This window comes from Brachyhypopomus gauderio, chromosome 13 (genome assembly GCF_052324685.1).
Source record: "Brachyhypopomus gauderio isolate BG-103 chromosome 13, BGAUD_0.2, whole genome shotgun sequence".
NCBI classification, from domain to species: Eukaryota; Metazoa; Chordata; class Actinopteri; order Gymnotiformes; family Hypopomidae; genus Brachyhypopomus; species Brachyhypopomus gauderio.
In genome coordinates, this window is record NC_135223.1 from 23,155,894 (window position 1) to 23,176,310 (window position 20,417).

At 43.0% G+C, this 20,417-nt stretch overlaps 1 protein-coding gene across 5 annotated transcripts in view; it reads right to left on the bottom strand.

Moving 5' to 3' along the window:
• Positions 1-20,417, bottom strand: part of grik2 (glutamate receptor, ionotropic, kainate 2) — a 137,205-nt gene that overhangs the window by 24,787 nt on the left and 92,001 nt on the right. For 4 of the 5 annotated variants that reach the window (XM_076971827.1, XM_076971830.1, XM_076971828.1 and 1 more), the window contains 3 exons: positions 19,219-19,337; positions 16,814-17,031; positions 1,823-2,048 (listed from right to left, as the gene is read on the bottom strand). In XM_076971827.1, the coding sequence (XP_076827942.1) occupies positions 1,823-2,048; positions 16,814-17,031; positions 19,219-19,337 (563 nt within the window). Of the gene's footprint in view, positions 1-1,822; positions 2,049-16,813; positions 19,338-20,417 lie in introns of those variants that run through there. The other variant, XM_076971832.1, reaches the window with a different exon arrangement.

Sequence of the window (20,417 nt, forward strand, 5' to 3'; positions counted from 1 at the left end):
TCTACATGCTCCCCGCAACCGCCTGCAGATTTACTGCCTCTCTGGCATGAGCAGCTGGGAGAGATGGGACAGATTTCACATGGGGGTCTGAATTCATATGTGTCTGACAGCAGCATGTAGCACGTAGCCCCCCACCACCAGAAAGCGCTACACGGGCCCCCGGTGGCCCCACACCTCTCCACATTCCAGACACGGTAAACAGCAGCGGGCTGAAAACAATGCTGCCGAGCTCGCAGTGCACTTGCGCGGGGAGCCCGGCTCAGACCGCCTCCCGCTGATCTGACTCATTGAAATGTCGGCGGTGCCCGGGCTGTCTGCCTCCAGAAGTGGTCCGAAGGCCTTTGATTTTCACATCAAGGTGCCTCCTCAAATTTCAGTCATTTGCGCTTTCAAAGAAATGCTTCTTCAAATGCATAACACGTCCCCGTCTGAGACGCACGGAAACACAACAGTAAGGGCACAAACAAACCAAACTATTACAACAAGAGAAACTTCCTATCTGCGTTTGCCTTATTTAGCCATGATGAAGGAATAACAGCAGGACAGCTAATATAGTGTAGATTTTCAATAATAATAATAATATAGTGTAGTAAGCAATCGCGACAGCACATTCCCAGTATGATGGAGGCACACACCTTCTGCAAAGTTTACAAAGACAAAACTTTATAATGTATGCTTCAGAAATAATCATTTATTCATAAAACATTTGAATCTCGACTTTCAGTTATTAATCTCAAATCCAAAATCAATAGTCTAATTATATTATGCTAATTATTGTGAATGTTTCACCCATCTGGAAGACATAAGATTCAAATGCTGGCCATGCTGACTGATTTTTATTCTGCTACACTAAAACCTATGGCTGTTGTTTTTTTTTTTCCTGATATGTGTTCATTTACATTTTGTTATTGAAGACCACAGTAGGAGATATGATCCTAGGTGAGCACCATGAACAGCCATAAGAAGTAACAGCTTCTCAGAGACATAAAAGCCAGTGAGTGTGTGTGTTATATGGGCACGTTCCATAGGTCATCATGCAACTATCAATTCCCTCATATAAATGTGGTAAGTGAAAACTCTGCAGGTGAGCAACGGTCTAGCACGTAATGTAGCTGGAGGAAGCTGCATAACCAGATTAAGTCAGTCTGCTGCTTAGTCTGATAATCAAATCCCAGTCTTCATCCTGGTTACCTGGTTTAATCTGTGTCCAGGTAACATATGTGCATATATACGATGATGAGGTTTCCTCTAGGCATGCAGTGATATTTATGCATATAATATGCAGAAAGGTTGCTGTCTTACACAGGGATTTCTTCATGTTCCAAGAAATTATAAGACACACCATTACGGCACCATTGAATTGTTTAGTCACACAAATCACCAAAATAATTTACATTTGTATTATTGTAATTGTTGTTAAAGCAATCCTTGAGAATTTAAGAACACCAGAAACATTTCAATGCATTTTTACTTAATCTCTGCTGTTCTAGATTTACAGGGATTTAACATTTTCAATAACACTTATGGCCATAATATAATGGCCACAACACAATGTGTTTGTGAAAACCAGAATGTCCTGTTATTTAAGAAATGTGTTCATATCAAAAATCATGCTAATTGTAGCAACCTGTAATTTGTAATCTACAGTGCAGCAGTGTAATGTCTAATCCAATGTGTAATGCATGTGCAGATGTGTCTAATATCTAATCCAATGTGTAATGTATGTGCAGATGTGTCTAATGTCTAATCCAATGTGTAATGTATGTGCAGATGTGTGTCTAATGTCTGATCCATTAGTTCATTTGTGCGTTTTGCTACATACCCATAGGAGTGCCAACCCCATAGGCCTTAGAGTCGATAAGACCTCCGATCTGTGTGAGGTTGCAGTTTCGCTGGGTGACGAACTCTATGGTGGTGGACTCCATCAGGAACGCGTAGTCGGAGGTGAGCACACGTTGAATCCCCTCCTCCACGCTCTTCACCATGACAGAGTGTCTGCGGCTGCTCATGAACTCCCACATCTTGTCGTATGTGGAGATCTTTGTTTTCTGGAGAACAGATTTAAGCAGATCAATAAACAAATTTCTGGTTAATATGATAATAAACAACCTTTATATGTTAAATGAATCTTACATTACATGAGTGATGCATTAGGGGAAATATTTAAATGTACAGTCTCAGATCATACACATTGGACTCCAGTGTACATTTTGCACATTGTACTCTTGCATTTAGACACATGCTCCCTCAATCTGGGGTGAAATTAGCAGCTCAGGTGTCACTTTGACTGCATTCATTCTGACTTCACCCTCTCCCTCTAGTGCAGAGTCCTTTGATTCGAACATCAAGGTGCATTTAATTCTCACATCAAGGTGTGTTTGGTATTTGAACGTCAGAATGGACGTTAAAGTAATTACATATCATTTTTCTTTTTTCACTTGGGTTCCTTTCATAGAGTAATTCATGCATCATTCTGTCTTTCTAATACCTAATAACATTTTGTATTTCAAGTGCTGCATTTCCATCAATTAAACAATAGCCACTGTTAATTTCCCTTGTATGAGATAAGGTGGGTGGGGATAATTTTATTAGGAACTGAAAAATCTGTGGAAGCAACAGTAAAATAGTAAAAACACCGTGTGCCGAGGGTCTAGGCAGACAGCACGTCCGGAATTCAATTTTGATGCTCTATTGATCTGCACAAATGCTTAATCTACAACTGCTCTCAAAAGAAGTCAAGCTCTCTTCCCAAAATAAAGAGGTGTTACAGAACAGACCCTTCAGAGCTTGAATGCTGCCTACAGAAAGGTTCAACTGAAACTATTCACTTTGTCTTCCAGCTGTACTGAAACCCGAAACAAACTCTAATGGCTGATGGTTCAAAAGTGAGTCTGCTGGATCACATCTGCCACAGGGTAAATGTAAGCAGCGTTTGTTCCTCCAGATCCAAGATCATTTTGCCTGAACATAAGACATGTATGGGAAAATGCATGGGTCTCTGATCATTTCATCACCAAATATATGCAAAAATATCTTTGTAAGACAGTGTCATTTCTCCATAAGCGCATCCACTGCTAGCAAAAACAGCCCATGAAGAGAAACAGAGTCCCAAATAAATCACTTATATTGTCAGTACAATGACTATTGTGCAGTTTGCACAACATTATTTTTAATGGTATTTCAAATGAAGGGCATTTTCGTCTGGCCATTATACACACAAACTCTTATAACTTCAATCATTTTGTTTATTGTGGTAAAGCAGAAAAAGACACAAGAAAACAGATTGTGACTTTACACCAAAGTGCATGATCTATCAATCCATTTTTAACAGAATATTGTCAATTTAATATAAACATTATATCCACATTATATTACTTCATTTATTAATAATTTAAATGAAAACATACTAGAAATAATCTTCACTTTCTTGCTAAATGTATTCCCTTGAACTAATGGAAACTAATACAGAAGTCAAATATATTTGTATTCTCTTCTGGAACGGTCATAAATAGAGGATATGACTAATTCATTCACTGACTGGAAATATGAAATGAACTGGAATTTGTCAGTGTGCCAATTCTGAAACAGATGCAGAGGCTAGTGTATGTAGTGTGTGTCTGATGATTCAAAAATCTAGTTTAAAGATCTAGCAGAAAACATTTAATATATATATAAAGTACAGAATCTACTGTATATGTGCATTTATATTTCTGTGGCAAATTAGGCAAGTTACTGCAAACAACTTGTGTATATAGTGATATCTCATTGACTTAATTAAGTGAAAAATCTACATTCAAAATGACATGATACTTAAGTCAATACGAAACATAAACGTATCCTGTTGACAGTTTGTGGGCAAATTAGTAAATGTAACATGGCAGTTTAGGAGGCATTTGTATTGCTGTAATGTTTGTAAAATAATCATTTGATTGCTCATTTGAACCCCCTTGTTCTCTTTCTCCCTTTGCAAGCATTTTGAAGGCATCTGTAACCTAATTAAGTCACATCTTCAAGGTCCCCCACGCCATTATACTGCGTAATGACTTATTGTGGCAGGTCGATATTTTAGATCAACTGGGTGATTTGCCCAGTGCCTATCAGAATCTCCTGGAGTCACCCTTGACAAATCAGCTGATTGGGCACGCAGAATATAGACTGCTGATGAGGTGGAGGCCCCCGCCTGAATACGAGTAAGAGAGAGTGAGAGGTGGAGGTGGGCGGAGTAAGAGAGGGGAATAACACTGAACTCCAACCACCAATCTTACACATTTAGGCACAATGGTAAGCCGATTTTTAGCTGCTTAGGAAAAAATCTAATTTTAGCTCAAAATATCTTAAAAAAAAAAAAAAAAAAGTTAAAACATTATCTCAAATGGTCTAAGATTCCAAATATAATCTGTAAAAGTCATTTCTAAATTATGCTGTGTAATACCCTTTAATGACTGAGCTGACGTGTTAATCTAGCTGACAATTACGCAAACACAATATGCTTTGCATGTGCCATCCTTTCATTACTTTATCAACAGACAAACCCATTTAATCATTTTTCCAAATTGCCTTTAGAAAGACACACTTATCTTCCCTAAACACCTTTGATACCTGTGAGATGATTTGAGGAGACCAACAGCACAGAAAGCGGATAATTCATGCCACCCATAATCATGACACGTTTATCAAAGAGAAAATAATCAAAAGGCCTCTACAGTTTTTTTCTCTGAGAAATATATTTTTATCACAGCTTTTCTAACCACAGTATCACATGTAATCTTATGGTTCTTGGTGAAAATGTATTGCATTGCATTGTAACTGAACAGTTAATTATTTTGGGCACAATTATTTGATGTTCACAAAGTCATTGTATTGCAATAAATAGTAAAAAAGTACTTATAGTATTAGTAGTATAGTAAAGTAGTGTATTAGTATATTTAACCTTGGAATTTAACTCTTTCCATTTCCAAATGCAGTTAAATACAAGCTTCTTCAGTTCTTCATGAAGTTTGGTATTTGGGATTGTTTATACTTTGACTCCATTTAAGAACATACTAGCCATCATCCATTCATGTCAAAAGAATTAAAGTACTAGTAAATTGGGATAGTATTAATTTAAAATGCAATTTGAAAAAATGATATAAATTTTCACCACTGATTAATAGCAGTCTTATTTTAAACATGGAACTCCTACATATGTTTAAAGTAGAGGTAGAGAGGTCAATTTTAAAGCCCTCTGCCATCCAAAGAGCTCCATAACTAAAAGATTTACATGAAGTGAAAATTCAAGAATGTGCAAGGCAGGAGGTGACAAACTGCAGTAAGTCTCTTCACTTCAGTGATCATCAACTTCACGGTTTTCATGACCGTTCTGTTTCTCTCTAGAGCTGTCACATTTTTAATCTTTGATGCAGACTTTTTTCATTTGAGCTCAGACCTCAGACCTCAGAGGTCTGATTATAAGTGATTTGTCTAATCCTTTGATCATTATGAAGTGGCCACAGATTGTCACTATTTCAATCTGCACATACTTTGCTATCAGATCTGAGGCATTGGTTCATTTCTATGCACCACAATTAGAACTGCAACACCCAGAAAACAATGTGCACTTCCTCACTACATCGATTAATGATGTCAAATATATGTTAGACAAGATGGGAAGTGAAGTCTGTGGTACGCTGAAATTGCCTAGTTTATGGGGAAGGTAAAAGCCCCACAGAATATTGAAAAGTCCACATAAAATCATTACATAACACCCAACTCATTTTGAGAGTCCCACATAGGCTTAAGTGAACCCTGTATAGGTTCATAGCAAGAATACAATTATGGAAAGTGGTTAGTGACAGAATTCATAATGAAACAATACTTGCAGCTTGTACATTGGTCTTTTGTCTTCACTTAAACACGTTTATTTAAATTGCACTTTATATATTGCAGAGATCCAAAACATTAATACTGTAGTACATGTTCAACTGTGGCAATGTGGAACAAATCTGGAATCTATTTTCATGCAATTTTTATGCCCTGAATGATTACCAGTCATTCTGCTACAGGCCCTCACACGGTGTAAACTACTGCATTGAGCATGTGGAGCAATGGGCTCAATGGTGGATATAAATATCAGAATACATATTTGTAGGAAGTTATTGCTGCAGCGGGTGCAAGAAAAGAACCCTTTATTGTTTCAAGCAGCTTTTAGCCTGAGAAGAAAAAAGTTTAACAAAATATGAATTCCATTATTTCATTCGGCATTTTGATTACTCCCCGCAATGATGGTCCACATTTAATAAGTCAGAATACTATTATCTTGCTTTGAGGCGTCATTAGTAACTCTGTAATTAGCTCCCCGGGCCTTCATTGTGACCATAATATGCCATCATTTGTCTCTAGCGGCCTGATCTACATGTGCCTAGTAAAGCTACTGAATGGATTGAGGTGGCACTGTTTCTGAATGATTTGAAGACATTTCCTCTTGTAATTCCAATATTTTGGCATTATGATTCTAATGGTAGTGACAGTGATGAATGAGGACACTGAAGAACACTATTCTGTTGTGACAATAATCAACAGTCACCAGTTGAGCCCGTTTAGTTTAACTACACACTTTCACATGTGGCCTACCAGGTGTCTGAGCAGCTTAGAGCCCGTGAAATGCACTCAGAGCTGGAAATACAGACGCATGGATGAGCAGTGTCCTCCTGACTGAATTAGCGTGTAGCCTGGATTCATTGCACTCATTCAAACATATGGTTCCTCTCACAGTGTATGTCTGAACATTTCATTTTTACGCAATGACACCATGTAATTTTGGACGTATTGTCATGAAATCCCTAGTGCCACTAGAGCAAACCTGATGTCCTTTTATGTTGATGTACTTTATTTTGAGTGTGTTGCTGTGAAGTAAACATTTGGGATAAAAAAGTGCTTATAATCAATATTCAAATTAACAAGATGTATCTGTGTTCATCTGTATGTCCATGTTTAGTAGATAACCTGCAAATAGCACCACTAATTGTCTGTAATCTTGCATAAATTTGCATTTCTAAGAGTAGATCTGGATCTTGATGTGCAAGCATTGAGAATATGTGTTTTATAGAATGCCCTTCTATCATGGATTTTGGTCAAAGTTGTGTTTATATCTTCCTACCCCTGTAGCCACAATTTCATTAATATGCAAATATTTGCAAATCATAATGGTTAGGTTAAGGTGAGTGCATGTGAAATGGTTGCTATCAGTTTGTTTTATAATGGAGTTTTTTTTTACTTCCATAATGATTTCCTTGAGTGCAAGTGTATGTCATCCACAGACAGTCACACGGATGGATATACACCGGCTTGAATCTGAAAAATGTATTTAGTATTTAGTGTGTATGCAGTGTGAATATCCATAACATTGCTGCTAGCTACGGGATTTCCTGAGTGGTTAGATCTTTTTTTTTTTGGCAAATGTTTCTAAGAAAGTATTAAATGCATTTTTATGTGTTTAACGCCCCATAGGCACGCCTTCAAATAAGGACAACTAGACAAGCCTAGATTTACCAGACTGTCACTGACTCCATATCATCAATCACACGATTTGCCACTTTGAAAATTCTTGGAAATCTCTGAAGGAGGCACTGAATTTAATTAGGGTGTAATGCTAACAACATTACCTCAAATCGCAATATCAGCAAAACGGAAAGAGACACTGCTAAAAAAAACTAACATTACCCTGCTGAACATTCTGTGTGTTAGGTAATGTTTACTTGGTAGATAACTATGTGATAAATATGCCTATTTGTTTTTTTAAAAGCATCTCTCTTTCTCTCTCTCTCTCTCTCTCTCTCTCTCTATATATATATATATATATATATATATATATATATATATATAAACTGTCACGGTGAGGCGGCCCCCTACCGGCCGCCTCTGTCCACAGCGGCTGTGTTGTTGTTGTTTTGTGACGTCGTGTACGCCCCTCAGGTGGGCGGAGCCCATGATCCGTTCCCACCTGATGGTCGTTTGTCTGTCTATATATGTCTTGTCTTTGTACCAGTTGACCGCTGGTCATTATATCCTTAATTCGGATCTATTGCACGGGTTTTAGGTTTGCACACTTTATATTAAACCACCCTTTTTCCCTGAGACTTGGCGTGATCGCTTCCTTTTTGTTGCTCACACCTGCCCGTCACAGAATGACCAGCCACCCTTCGGAAGCCGCCGAGTCTCTTTTACTTTCTCCTTTGTTCGTGGTCATGTCTCGTGGTAAGTGTTTGTCTGCGTAGTGTTTTGTTTGAAGAGCTCCGCCGTGCTTTTGTGTTTTGTGTGTGTGTGTAGCACGGCGAGGACCAGGGCAGTCTGCCCTGAGAAAGCTCTTCGGGTCTGTTGTTAGTGTGTGTGAAGAGTTCCGCCGTGTTTTCGAGTTGTGTCCGTGGCACGGCGAAGACCAGGAATGTCTTCCTGGCGATAACTCTTCGTGTTGTTGTGAATGTGTGTATGCGTGAACGGACGTGTCGATCGGTATGCGCGCTCGTTGTGTTATGTTACATGTTCTGTGTGTGACGCTGGTGCCGCTCCTCACCGTCGCCTCGCTCCCCGTGTTGTTTTGTGTTTCATGTGGGGAGCGACTGCGAATGTGAGCGGCGCGTCACTGTGTCTGTTTATGTAGAGCGCGCGTTTGTGGGTCCCGTCTGTTTGTGTGTACGCCGTTTTTTGTTTGCTTGTCTAGTCTTTGCGTGTGTGTTGTGTCCTAACGTGTTGTCTAATGTTTGCGTGTAATTCCACGCATGCTCCTCCCCCTGAATGTGTGTTTGGGGGGGGACCGGCTGTGGTCCCGTGCCATGGGGTGTGGCACGGAGGGCGTCGCTCCCGAGGGAGGCCCTGACCAGGTAAGTGGGGGGTTCTCCTGAGTTAGGATGGAGACCCCTCCCCCCTGGAGGGGGGATCAGGGTAGTGCGCGTTTGTGTTCTGTGTTGGTGTGTGTGGGTGTGTGTGTGCATTTGTGTTTTATGTGCAGGTGCTTCTCCCTGGCGTTGAATTGTGGCATTCCTGGACCTTGTGGGGGTCTCCAGCTGGCAGGAGCCCCCTTATGTTGTGGAGTGACCGGAGCCCGGTCGGAAAGAGCCCCTCCCTAGAGGGCTGGGGCCCCCGGATGTTTGGGGACCATGGGGCTCCGGTCTGAAGAGCTCCTGCACAGGACGGAGACCCTTTCACGGGGTCCTGGAGGTGACGTAGCCACGCCCCAGGGAGGTAACCTGCACACACATACACCCCGGACGGACAAGGAGCCGAGGCCCGCCGTCCTCGCACCTGTGGGGCTATGCGGCTTAAGGCCGGTTAGGGCGTGAGGGCCCTGTGACCGACCGGGGCGTGGTTTTGTCTTGTTGACGGCCCAGTCGGTCCAGGGTCCCGCCCAGGGAGGTGAGCTGACTAATGTTATGTGTTTTGTGTTTCAGCTCGTGGACTGCAGGAGGTGTGTCCCTGCCTGTCCTTGCCTTCCTGCCCCTTCGTGTTGTTGTGCAGCCGCTGTGTGCCACACACCCAGTGGAGGGGAGTGCGGCTTGGTGGGGGGGTCTGTCACGGTGAGGCGGCCCCCTACCGGCCGCCTCTGTCCACAGCGGCTGTGTTGTTGTTGTTTTGTGACGTCGTGTACGCCCCTCAGGTGGGCGGAGCCCGTGATCCGTTCCCACCTGATGGTCGTTTGTCTGTCTATATATGTCTTGTCTTTGTACCAGTTGACCGCTGGTCATTATATCCTTAATTCGGATCTATTGCACGGGTTTTAGGTTTGCACACTTTATATTAAACCACCCTTTTTCCCTGAGACTTGGCGTGATCGCTTCCTTTTTGTTGCTCACACCTGCCCGTCACATAAACAGCAAAATAAAAGGTTTATCTAAATACAAAAAAGCCATTAGATAATGCCAGTGAGAATAAACATTCTTGGATGTAATCCACTCTTATAAATACTTATTTAATTTACACACAGATAGTATTCAGCAGGTTAGTTTCAGCAAGGGATATCAATGAAGTTGTGCGGGTTAAAACCTCTGCTAGTTTTCAAACAAATGCAGCAGACAAATGTACCTCACCAAATGTCCACTAGTATCAGTCACTGCTTACTAGCTGATGTTGCCCAGATTTAACTATGACTAGATAGCCACCTAACAAGCTAAGTACAGCCAGTATGTATCTACAGATGCATCCACATACCAAAATATCCTCAACCAGGTCCAAATAGCCACATGAAAGCGTAAACAATACGTAACTGCTTAGCTTACAGCAGTTATGTATACATAAAGCACAGAAAACATATAAGTGCTTACCATCTGCATAACAGTAATATGATATTGTATCCATCTGGAAGCAGGAGTGTAAATGAGAAGACACGGCCCATGAGTGAGCTCTAAGGTATTCCACGTGTAACAGACACTGGAGGGGAATAGCGTAAAATGTTCTGTTTCCCAACTATGAAGCAAATCACTTCAGTGCGGTAGCTTGTATCCCAACACCACACTTCAGATGATCCAACAAAATAGTGTGACTGACAGTGTCAAAGGCTGTGCTCAGGTGCAAAAGAGATTAACACCGCACATGTTCCAGAGTCAACAGCTTGAAGTAAATCGCTGGATACTCTAAAGAGGGCAGACTCGCCTCTGTGGAGTGCTCTACAACTGGATTGCAATTTATCAGAAATATTGTGTGCGCCTGTAAGGGAAGAAAGACGAGAGAGCACAACTTTCTCCATAAAAACTTTGATCGAATGGTATCTTAGAGATGGGTGTAAAATTGTTGAGAACTGAGGGGTCCAGTCCTGGAGATTCAGAACCACATCTCTAAACATGCAGAGAACATATCCAGGGAGCCTGAGCTCGACCTCACATGCACAATGACATCGTTTCTGTAGGGCATTGACATTGGCTCAAACTGATTCAGTAATGCAGAACTTGCAGGTTATTCAGAAGACTAATGGGCTCCAAGTACAAATGTGTTATGTGCTCAATTTTGTCAATGAAGAATCTGATAAAAACCCTTGCAGAAACCTCTGAGCAAGAATGGCAGGGTGCAGCATGGTATTTATTGTGTTAAACAGCTGTAGGACGTGTGTGTGTGTGTTTGTGTGTGTGTGTGTGTGTGTGTGTGTGTGTGTGTGTGTGTGTGTGTGTGTGTGTGTGTGTGTGTGTGTGTTCCTGTTAATTTCAGTATTTTGCTCTTGAAGCCTTGACAGAATGCTGATAGTCACACGACATCTCATAATTTGTTGTTTTCCTGCTTTCCTGTCTACAGGTATCGGCATGAATGTTGAGCCACGGCTATTTTTGTTTCTGCATTGTAAAGGAGCAACTGAATCAGCTGATCTGAAATCAGTCGCTAATGTCAGTGCACGTAGAACTGAATAAAGCAAGTAGCTCCTCAGTGTTCATGCCTTGAGCAGGATTCACAGTGGTGGACACTAAAGGTGAATGACCAACTTCAGCTGAGGCCTGGCTGTGAAGCGTTATAGAGCATGTGCAGTATGGGACAGACAGTGTTGGGGATGTGGCCATGGAAAGGTGTGAACGAACGTGAGAGGTGTGTGATCAGAGAAGCATCTCAGACCTCAACACTGTCTGCTGATCATGCTACAGAACATCCCCATCACCTCTCCGTGTGATCTACTCTCTTACTTATTATAATAATATTTCAAGCAAGTTCATACACCTTTATGAAATGACATAAGTTGTCTCCCTCTTAACTATGAAAATGTTCTAGCAATGCATGCGTGTTGTCAGTTGTCATTGCTTTATTAGCTACATTGAAATTTGGCCAGCCAGACTTCTTTAATCAAAAAGACTGACTGATGGAAAAACATAAATTAAACCTGCCCATAAGATCTCCCCATAAATATTATTATAGCCAGAGACATATACATTTGATCAACACCAAAGGTATTTTTCATGTGAGTCTACTGTTATTATTATACCTAATTATAAGACATAGGTGGGTAAATAAGCTAATCAGAGTTAGAAAAGTGTGAAGGAGCAATTAACAGGACAGCAGGAACACAGTTGCAGGATAGTAGCTCATGCAATCTAGATCATATCTTTGTGACTGTATTTGTTCATCCAGTGTTTCAGATAGCAATTGCTTTAGTTTGGGTATTATCCTTTACCTGAGCTCCCAGGTTAATAGGTGTGCAAGGAAAGGTGGAAATTTCAGTTTTTAGCTTAGCCAAGCTATCTGGTCAAGAATAAGTTGAGTAAAAACACATACTGGCATGTTACCAAACAAAAGTCCTTGTAAGAAGAAAGTGTTTTAATGGGTAAGATCACAATGCTTTTGGAAGGCTCAGCTTGAGCTCAGGTTTGGAAGGATATCACATTTATTGTTAGAACATACACGCTCTTGAAAACCACTTGTTTTTTTCCCCCCCCAAGCATAGCACTGGTACACCAGACAAGGGTTAGTCTGCACTTCCCAAATGCGGCCATCTGGACAGACTCCTACATACATCTTACAGAAGGTAGAGAGTGTTGGATACGGTTCTCACCTGCTATATTGAACATTCACATGGATAGTTTTACACTATATCAGTTATACGCATAATTCTACCTCCTAAACTCAGCACTTTAAAGGTGCTGAAATAGATAGTTTTTTGGAGCTTTTTGTTTGCTGTATTAATTATACAGAGGTTGAGCCACAGCAGAAGGTCTATTCTCAGAGCCCACACTCCCCCGACGCCTGCGACTGCTCCCTTTGCCTGCTGGCTAGATTGCATCAGCGGCAGAGATTCAGCTCCTTTCTCCACCACGACTTATAAATTCACCGCTGAGCAGAGTCCAGTCCTGCCGGGTCGAACCTCACGGGCCACCGCGAAATAACACTCAGTGAGGCCCGATAAGGGTAACACGGCGAGGAAGTGTGTGACGGTGAGAAATGCACAGACGCACACACACGAGTAAGCGAAAGAGGCTGTGTGTGTGTGTGTATGTGTGCGTGTGTGTGTGTGTGTGGTGTGTGTGTGTGAGAGAGAGAGAGAAAAAGAGAGAGCGCAAGCGATAGCAAGTCACAGATTTCTTACGCTTTCGCATAAAAAAAAAAAAAACTCCACAACGAATTAGAAAGGCAGTGAAAGCGATGGCAGAGATGGAGAGAGGAGGGCCATGATGAGGGCTGCCTCCCCCCCCCCACCCGACCCCCCCCCCCCCAGCGGAGGCGCCCGGTGGGAGGTGCAGCCGGGAGCAGCGGGAGAGGAGGTGTGTGCTGCTGAGCTCAGCGGAACACCTACCCTGCACGCTCTGATGGGGAAGGTTACGCGCGGAGACGAGGAGAGGCGAGGCTCGCGGACCCAACGCGCTACAGCTGCCCGCTAACCTGCCTTTCTCTTCATCACAATGGCCTTTGAAGTGTGGAACACGGAGCACTCTATCTGACAGATGTCACGATGCCTCCGAACAGAGGAGAGGAAGCTTTTTTTTTTTTTTTTTTATGAGAAAGGGAGGGTTGTATCTGAGCAATTGTTGGAGTGCTCGTGGAGGAGGTTGGACTGCACCATGCACAATAGCTGACCTTTGTCATGAATGAAGCACTCTGTGTCTCCCAGTCACAAAGACGATTACCCCATTTGGTGGCATTTACATAGCCAGAATCCTTTGTGTGGTCTAATATATACCTCTATTAGCTCACATTTGCATATGACTACAAAGTAATTAACAGAACCAAGAAAGTGGCCCAGAGCTTGATCTGAAACAGTGGCCTGATGTAAAATCATTGTGACTCTTCAGGGTGCTGGGATAAGTCGGACTGCACGCCTCTGTTTGGTTGAGCCGCACGCCCCAATAAGCAGAACGTAAGTTTGACATGTTCAACCTGCTTTGTGAACAGCTCAATGGCTGGAGAGAATAGTAATAGTAATGAGAGCGGATGTGTGTCCATACATTGACAGGTTTTTGTTTCCCGAGTAAAATGTAAAAGGTGCCCTTGTCCCGTTGGACAGACCAGAGCCTGCAGCGGAGACGGCGAGCTGCAGAATGACGACACTAAGCCAGGAGGAGCCCCACCGCGACCTCTCGGTGTCCTGGCACAGGGCCTCCCCTCCCACCGTAGTCCCGGCCGGCTCCAATCATGATGCCAGAGACTGTTCAATTAAATAAGTGCTATTGGAAGTGTTATTTGAATTAAATAAGTGTTATCGTCAGTGTTATTGAAAGGGCAGTCTATAAGGGCTTGCAGATGCAGGAATAAAATGGGAAGTGAGTGTGTGTGTGTGTGTGTGTGTGTGCGTGTGTGTGTGCGTGCGTGCGTGCGTGCGTGTGTGTTTGTGCATACGTGTACATGTGTGAAGTCCAATTTCATTTCATATAATAGGCTGACATAATTACATAGTCAAATATATTTCTTAAGTAGTTTCAAGTACATTTCAAGGGATTTCAGGTCCATAATTCCATCTTGTATTCCTGATGAGTGTGACTGGTAATCACTGCATCCCCACATTACGCTCAGTCAGTGCTCCCAGTTTACTAATTTATCAGCCACTCCGTCCAGCTGTCAGTCAATCACACACACACTCAGTCAATAAAGCGGCACCTGCATTAGGAGGCCGTTGCTTCACTATTTGGCAGAATGCTCTCATAACACGAAGTGGCACTTTGGAAGTGATACGGTATGGCGACACTCGTTATCATTTGTCTAAAGTTGTTGATGTGAAAATTGCATTGATGTAGAAATTTAGGCTTGTAGCAAGTGAAAGGCATTTCATCAGACGCAGCCTATAAACTACATTTAATATGCAATTAAAATTATGCCCATTCCTGTTTTATAAAGACATTTTTTTCCAAATCTGAAATGCCATGACAAAATTTCTTTTGCAGAGCTTCATATGTGCAACCTACTGTTTTATATGCCTACGAACATTAAGACAGCTGCTTAAGGGGGGGGGGGGGGGGGGGCGTGGCATAGGACAGAGGCTAACACCAGCCCTGTCAGGAAGGAGAGCTGTCCCGGTTAGCACGGTGAATATACACTTATGATTCAGGCCTCTCTCTCTTCTGTTGTGATTATGAGGAAGCAACCTGGTCTAAGCGGAAGCTTCTCATATAAAATACGGCCTAAAGGCGTGTGTGCAAGGACAAAAACATGTAGTCGCTGGACACAGCTGACGGCTCACGCTGCAGTAGACTGGATTCATTTTTTTGTCAGAGAGGACAGACCATAATGATATAGAAGCTGTTAAAATGACCCCAATTAGTACAGGTCACACATAAAAGCACTTATTTTCATACCTCTATCTGTGCCCTTCATCCTTTAAAATGTTTTTTTTCTTTCCATTTATTTCATCCCTCTCTTCACGGATGGCTACCCATCCTCTGAAACTGTACCCCAGCAAGACAGAGCTATTACATATGCCCACTGATTCCTCCTTGCGCCCCGATCGCCTTTGACAACTCACTCGTCATGCCGTCTGAAAATGCAAGAAATGTTGGGTGGAAAGACCGGCTATCATTCCCTGCCCAACATGGCCGAGACTCGTGGGTCACTCTTACATCAGGACAATCTGCCTGTTTCTACCCAGAGATGCCACTCAGTTGCTTGTGCAGTCCCGTTTCATCTCGGGATTGGACCGTCGCGCTTCCCTATTGGCAGGCGTCTCTGCACACATCACCACACAATCGCAGCTTATCCGGGACGCAGCCGCACGACTCGTTCAACCTTCCCGAGTTCCCTCACATCGTTCCACTGCTGCCTTTCCTGCACTGGCTCCCTGCAGAAGCCTGTAGTAGCACATTTGACGCAGTAGCCTGACGTAGTGGCCTGATGTTTGCCTACAAAGACAGAAATCGTCCTGCTCCCTCCTACATGCAAGCGATCGTCTCAGCCAGCACCACATCTCCCACTGTTCATGCCTCCACCACTACCTATTAAGAGACAGGGAAGACATGCCTCAAGACTCTCTTCTCTACTAGCACCTCCATGTTGGAGTGAACTCCCACTACCTGTCTGTACATCAGAGCATTTTGCTCCAAACTTGCACTAAAGACCCATGAATTTCAAGCAACACTTGAATGGCCCACAGTTACATCAATGCCCCTGAATAATCAGCACTCTTTCATTTACTTCTCTACCAAAAAAAACCCCCATACTTTCTTTGTGTATTTTCCCTCTTACAGGGTTCTATTGTAAGGGGAGCCTTAGACTCAGGTCTAGTGTACTAGCACGATTTCTCGTGAAGAGACAAAGTGCTATTGTATGTTGCTCTGGACAAGAGCACCAGCCAAACGCTGTAAATATAAATGGACTGTATTTAAGCAAGTCACCTCTCAGCTCTCCAAGGCCTCCTGCTGTAACAGACGGATGAGGTGGTGGAGCAGGGTTAATTAGGCCTTTTAAAACCCCCATTCTTTACAATCACAGCAAGATCACACCAAAATCTGACACTAAAAGTGTTAACCATTGGGCATTTCTGTTTAAGTGCTGTTTGACCAAGACCTTACTGACATAGCAAGAATGCACCGACAGAGCCAGACCTCACCAACCAGGCACTGGTGTACATGGGGTTTTACTGCCTGACATGAAGCGTCATCTTACCAAGAGGACCAATAGAAAGCCATTAACACTTGAAAATAAATCTTATTGGTCCACTTGCAGGCATTAATATTCACTTGTTTGTGTTCTAAGTTTCAGTTTTCTGTGCTACAAGGTTTTCTTATGACAACAATATTTTACTGTATTTGTGAATGCATTTTGATGATAAAATATTAAGATAAATTTATGCTCTATGTAAGATTTCATAAACACAATCACATAAGCCACATTATCATTTGAGATCTATGCTACAAGTCGAGTACTAAACTTCACACTTTGCACTCACTTTGAAGAAGGTCATGGTTGCACCGTCCTCCACCACACCATACTCGATCTTGGTCTGCTTCGCCAGGTCGTCGGCTGAATCGATGGGAGATTCCATCCTCTCCACCGTGAGGAACGCGGCAAGGTTGGCCGTGTAGGAGGAGATGATGATGAGGGTGAAGAACCACCAGATGCCTCCTACTATCCTGGTGGAAAGGGCTTTGGGCATGAGCTCAGATCCTGACGAAGAGGAGTAGAGGGGGGGAGGTCAGATGGGAAGAAGCTGTCGTGGCTGGAGTGGGTGCACCTGGGGAGCCAGGCCTGAGCACAAACCCCCCGAACAGAGCAGGGTTGCAGGGCAAGGATGAGGCTGCCAATGCAGAGAGCACCAAGGCCTTGGAGAAACAACCATTCTAACTGTGTAGTAGGAGAAACAACCATTCTAACTGTGTAGTGGGTTTGCATTGATCACAAACTGACACTAACAGACCTGAGAAGGAAAGTTCATTTGGGTTTGTCTAGCATGCAGTCTGCATTCAACTATTATGTCATAAGGTAGCAAGTAGTGACTTTATGTCAAAGCAAAGGGACTTTTCGCTCTTTGAAATTTCCTAGGTGGCAATCCGTATCTTAAAGATTTTGGCATTGCTCATTATTGTTCATGCAGAACAGAGAGGATGTGTCAGAGGAGGACTGGGTTAATAGGTGACGGGGAAGGCATGAGCTAGCTGGAGAGGTTCTAGGGAGGACCAGTGAGGCTGGTTAAGTGGTGCTTCTTCTGAAGCAGCTGTGAGCTTTGATCTTGCACATTCAGTCAGCTGAAATGGGCTGTGAGAAAGATACGCTTGCTACGCATCGTGAGAGGGTTCTGAATAAAATTAAATCAGGCCTTTGACAAATGGTTCTTCTCTAACTTTCTAACAATCTGCCTAGCGACCCATCACTCAAGCCCAGAGTTTGGACCGGACAGCCAAGTCCATGCCCAGATCTCTGTCCAGTTGTTGGAACGGGAAAAAGATCATGTTCCCTCTCTTGTGCTCTCAGTCCAGTGCACAGTTAGACATGATTTATGAAACCACATCATTACTTTCAAAGGTGCCCTGCAGTGTTACTCACTGGCCAAACACCTCAGACACACAAACAAACACAATAACGGACACCAGACACACACAGGAAACAAAACAGAAGTTAAATCTGTCACTTTTGCAGTTCGTGCTTACCCTCACTGGACCTTAGGGCCCAGTACAAGGCCGCAGGACGTGGCCTGACCTAACCGAACCTGGTTGGGGCTGACTGTCATGTACCCAAGGTAACGTCATGTCCAAACACCACATCCCACAGTTTTCTGGGGGCTGCCAAGCCACAGGCAGGGGAGCCTCTCTACAGTGTAGGGCTACTCGCACGGAGGGTGAAACCTGTCCCCTGCTCATCAGTCTGACACCACATCTTCTGAAGCAGTACACACAGACCCCGATCTCAACATCTAGACTCAGCAAGCGCTGCACTCAGAGAAACTCACTCATCCATCACCCAGGACTCTCTCAGATACCTACTATAAGACACACTGATGAATTCTGGTAAAGTATCACCAGGTTCAACAATGAAAGAGCATTTCCACTTTACAGTGTTCATAGCTTACAGGTTCTAAACCCAAGACAGTGCATCCTAAGAAAATACGACTTTGTGAGATATTATAATCCTCACAAACAATTGTGTGCATTTTTGGTTGTTACCCTGTCAACACGTACACATGCCATCTGCTTCAATGCATTAAAATGGTCACTGGGTTCTGAAAAACTGCTTAGTCATCGTATTGTGAGAACGATCACTGAGCCTCTGTGCGTCACTCCATTGATCCACTGGACAAATGCAGTAACAGGTCAGCAGGCCGACTGTCTTAAACGCTCTCAATGAAGTCATGTTGTTTTTAGGATGCAAAACATGCAGCTTCTTGCAGTGCAATATTCAAACACAATCATGACATTTCATTTCAAGTCAGGGTCCTTTTGGTCTCTCATGGTCTCAGAACACTAACATTCAGCAGATGTGGCATCAGGCTTCGGAGGAAATTCCACCGCCGACAGGGTCAGGGTCACAACACCCTGTGTGTCTGTCTCTTACTGCTCTCCCGTCTCTTTGGTTGCGTGGTTGGACTTACCTGCTCCGGACCGTGACAGATGGCAACAGTGATAATAAGGGAACAGCATGCACGATTAGTTGCACCTAGTGTCCCTATCCACATTCACCAACCATCACACGCCGTTCACTTTCATCTCACGTACCTCTCCATCCATACAGCGGACTGGCAATCAATCTGGCTACATGCACAGAGGCACCCATGCAGGGGTGTGGGCCTGATGAGAACGATTTGGACCCCCAGCAAAAGAGTGGGACATGTGCAAAGGGTGGGCCGGCAGAGGCGTCTACCTTGCTGCATGAGAGCTCCAACTCCGAACCAGAAACTATTTAGCAGCGTGAAATTGTTTTCCACCACGTCCGAGTCGGGATTGCACGGGTGGGGATTATACCACTCGTAGGGACTAAACCTGTGGTGATCAAAACAGAACACGTTTAGTAATAACAACAAGATAAAACAACAAGAAAGGCAGATCCACCTAAAGAAATATGAAGAGAGACAGATTAACATAGACAGTGATTATTTATGTGATGTGTTCATTTTTCAAAAAAAATTTGTCTAGTGCTATCAGTTTGTTCAGAGTTGTGATGGTTTAAATGTTAGGAATGTGACGTACATTAATCTGAGGGATTTTAGTGTAGGTTAGAGCAGTCTGAATCAGCCACTCCCATGCTATGGAGTTAATGCAATAGGAGAGACTGCTATAAGCACATTCAATCTGACCATAATCCCTTCTTCTCCATTCCCCGCAGAACTGTGCATGTTGTCATATTCCCATCAAAGGCAATTGGCACTGTAATTTAATCTGTGCAATCTGAATCACTCTATCCCCAGAACAAAAATCTAATAATCCAGATAATCTTCCAAGCTTATTAAAATGTGGCAGATCAAACAAGTCTGTCCCATCATCTCCTCATACCACATTGTCTCTTCCTGCATTTTAATCGAATAAAAAAAAAAAATCCCCATTTATTCACGTTAAACAAAAGTGACACTGTATTAGGAAAGGTTGATTGGGCTACAATTAAGCATCATGACCTGATTTGGTTTGTGCTAGAGTAGTAGAATTAAGAAAGAATCTCGGTTCTTGACAATGAGACGAGTGAGCAATCAAACACTTAAGTGTACGTAACCCGGAGCATATTTAACTCCAGTCTTTTTCTACATTGGAGCTGGTAAATGGAAATGCAAATGTTTGGATAAAGTCGAGGTGCAAAATTCTATATAGCAGTGCTAGCAAGGACAGTCTCCTCAAGGCCATTGAAGCGGCTGTAGTTTATCTAACTAAACATTATTGCCACTGTTCAGTGCCTCTAAACTATACTAGCTGCAGTTACTGGCCAATAAAACCAGATTAATACAAGCCCTTTTTCTTCTCATTTGACAAGCTACATGACTATCATTTGCGGGTTTCTCAAGGACCCTCGAGCGTCCGTGAATTCTGTGCTTAAAAGAATCCTTGAGCTTAAATCAATCTGTCTGCTCTGTC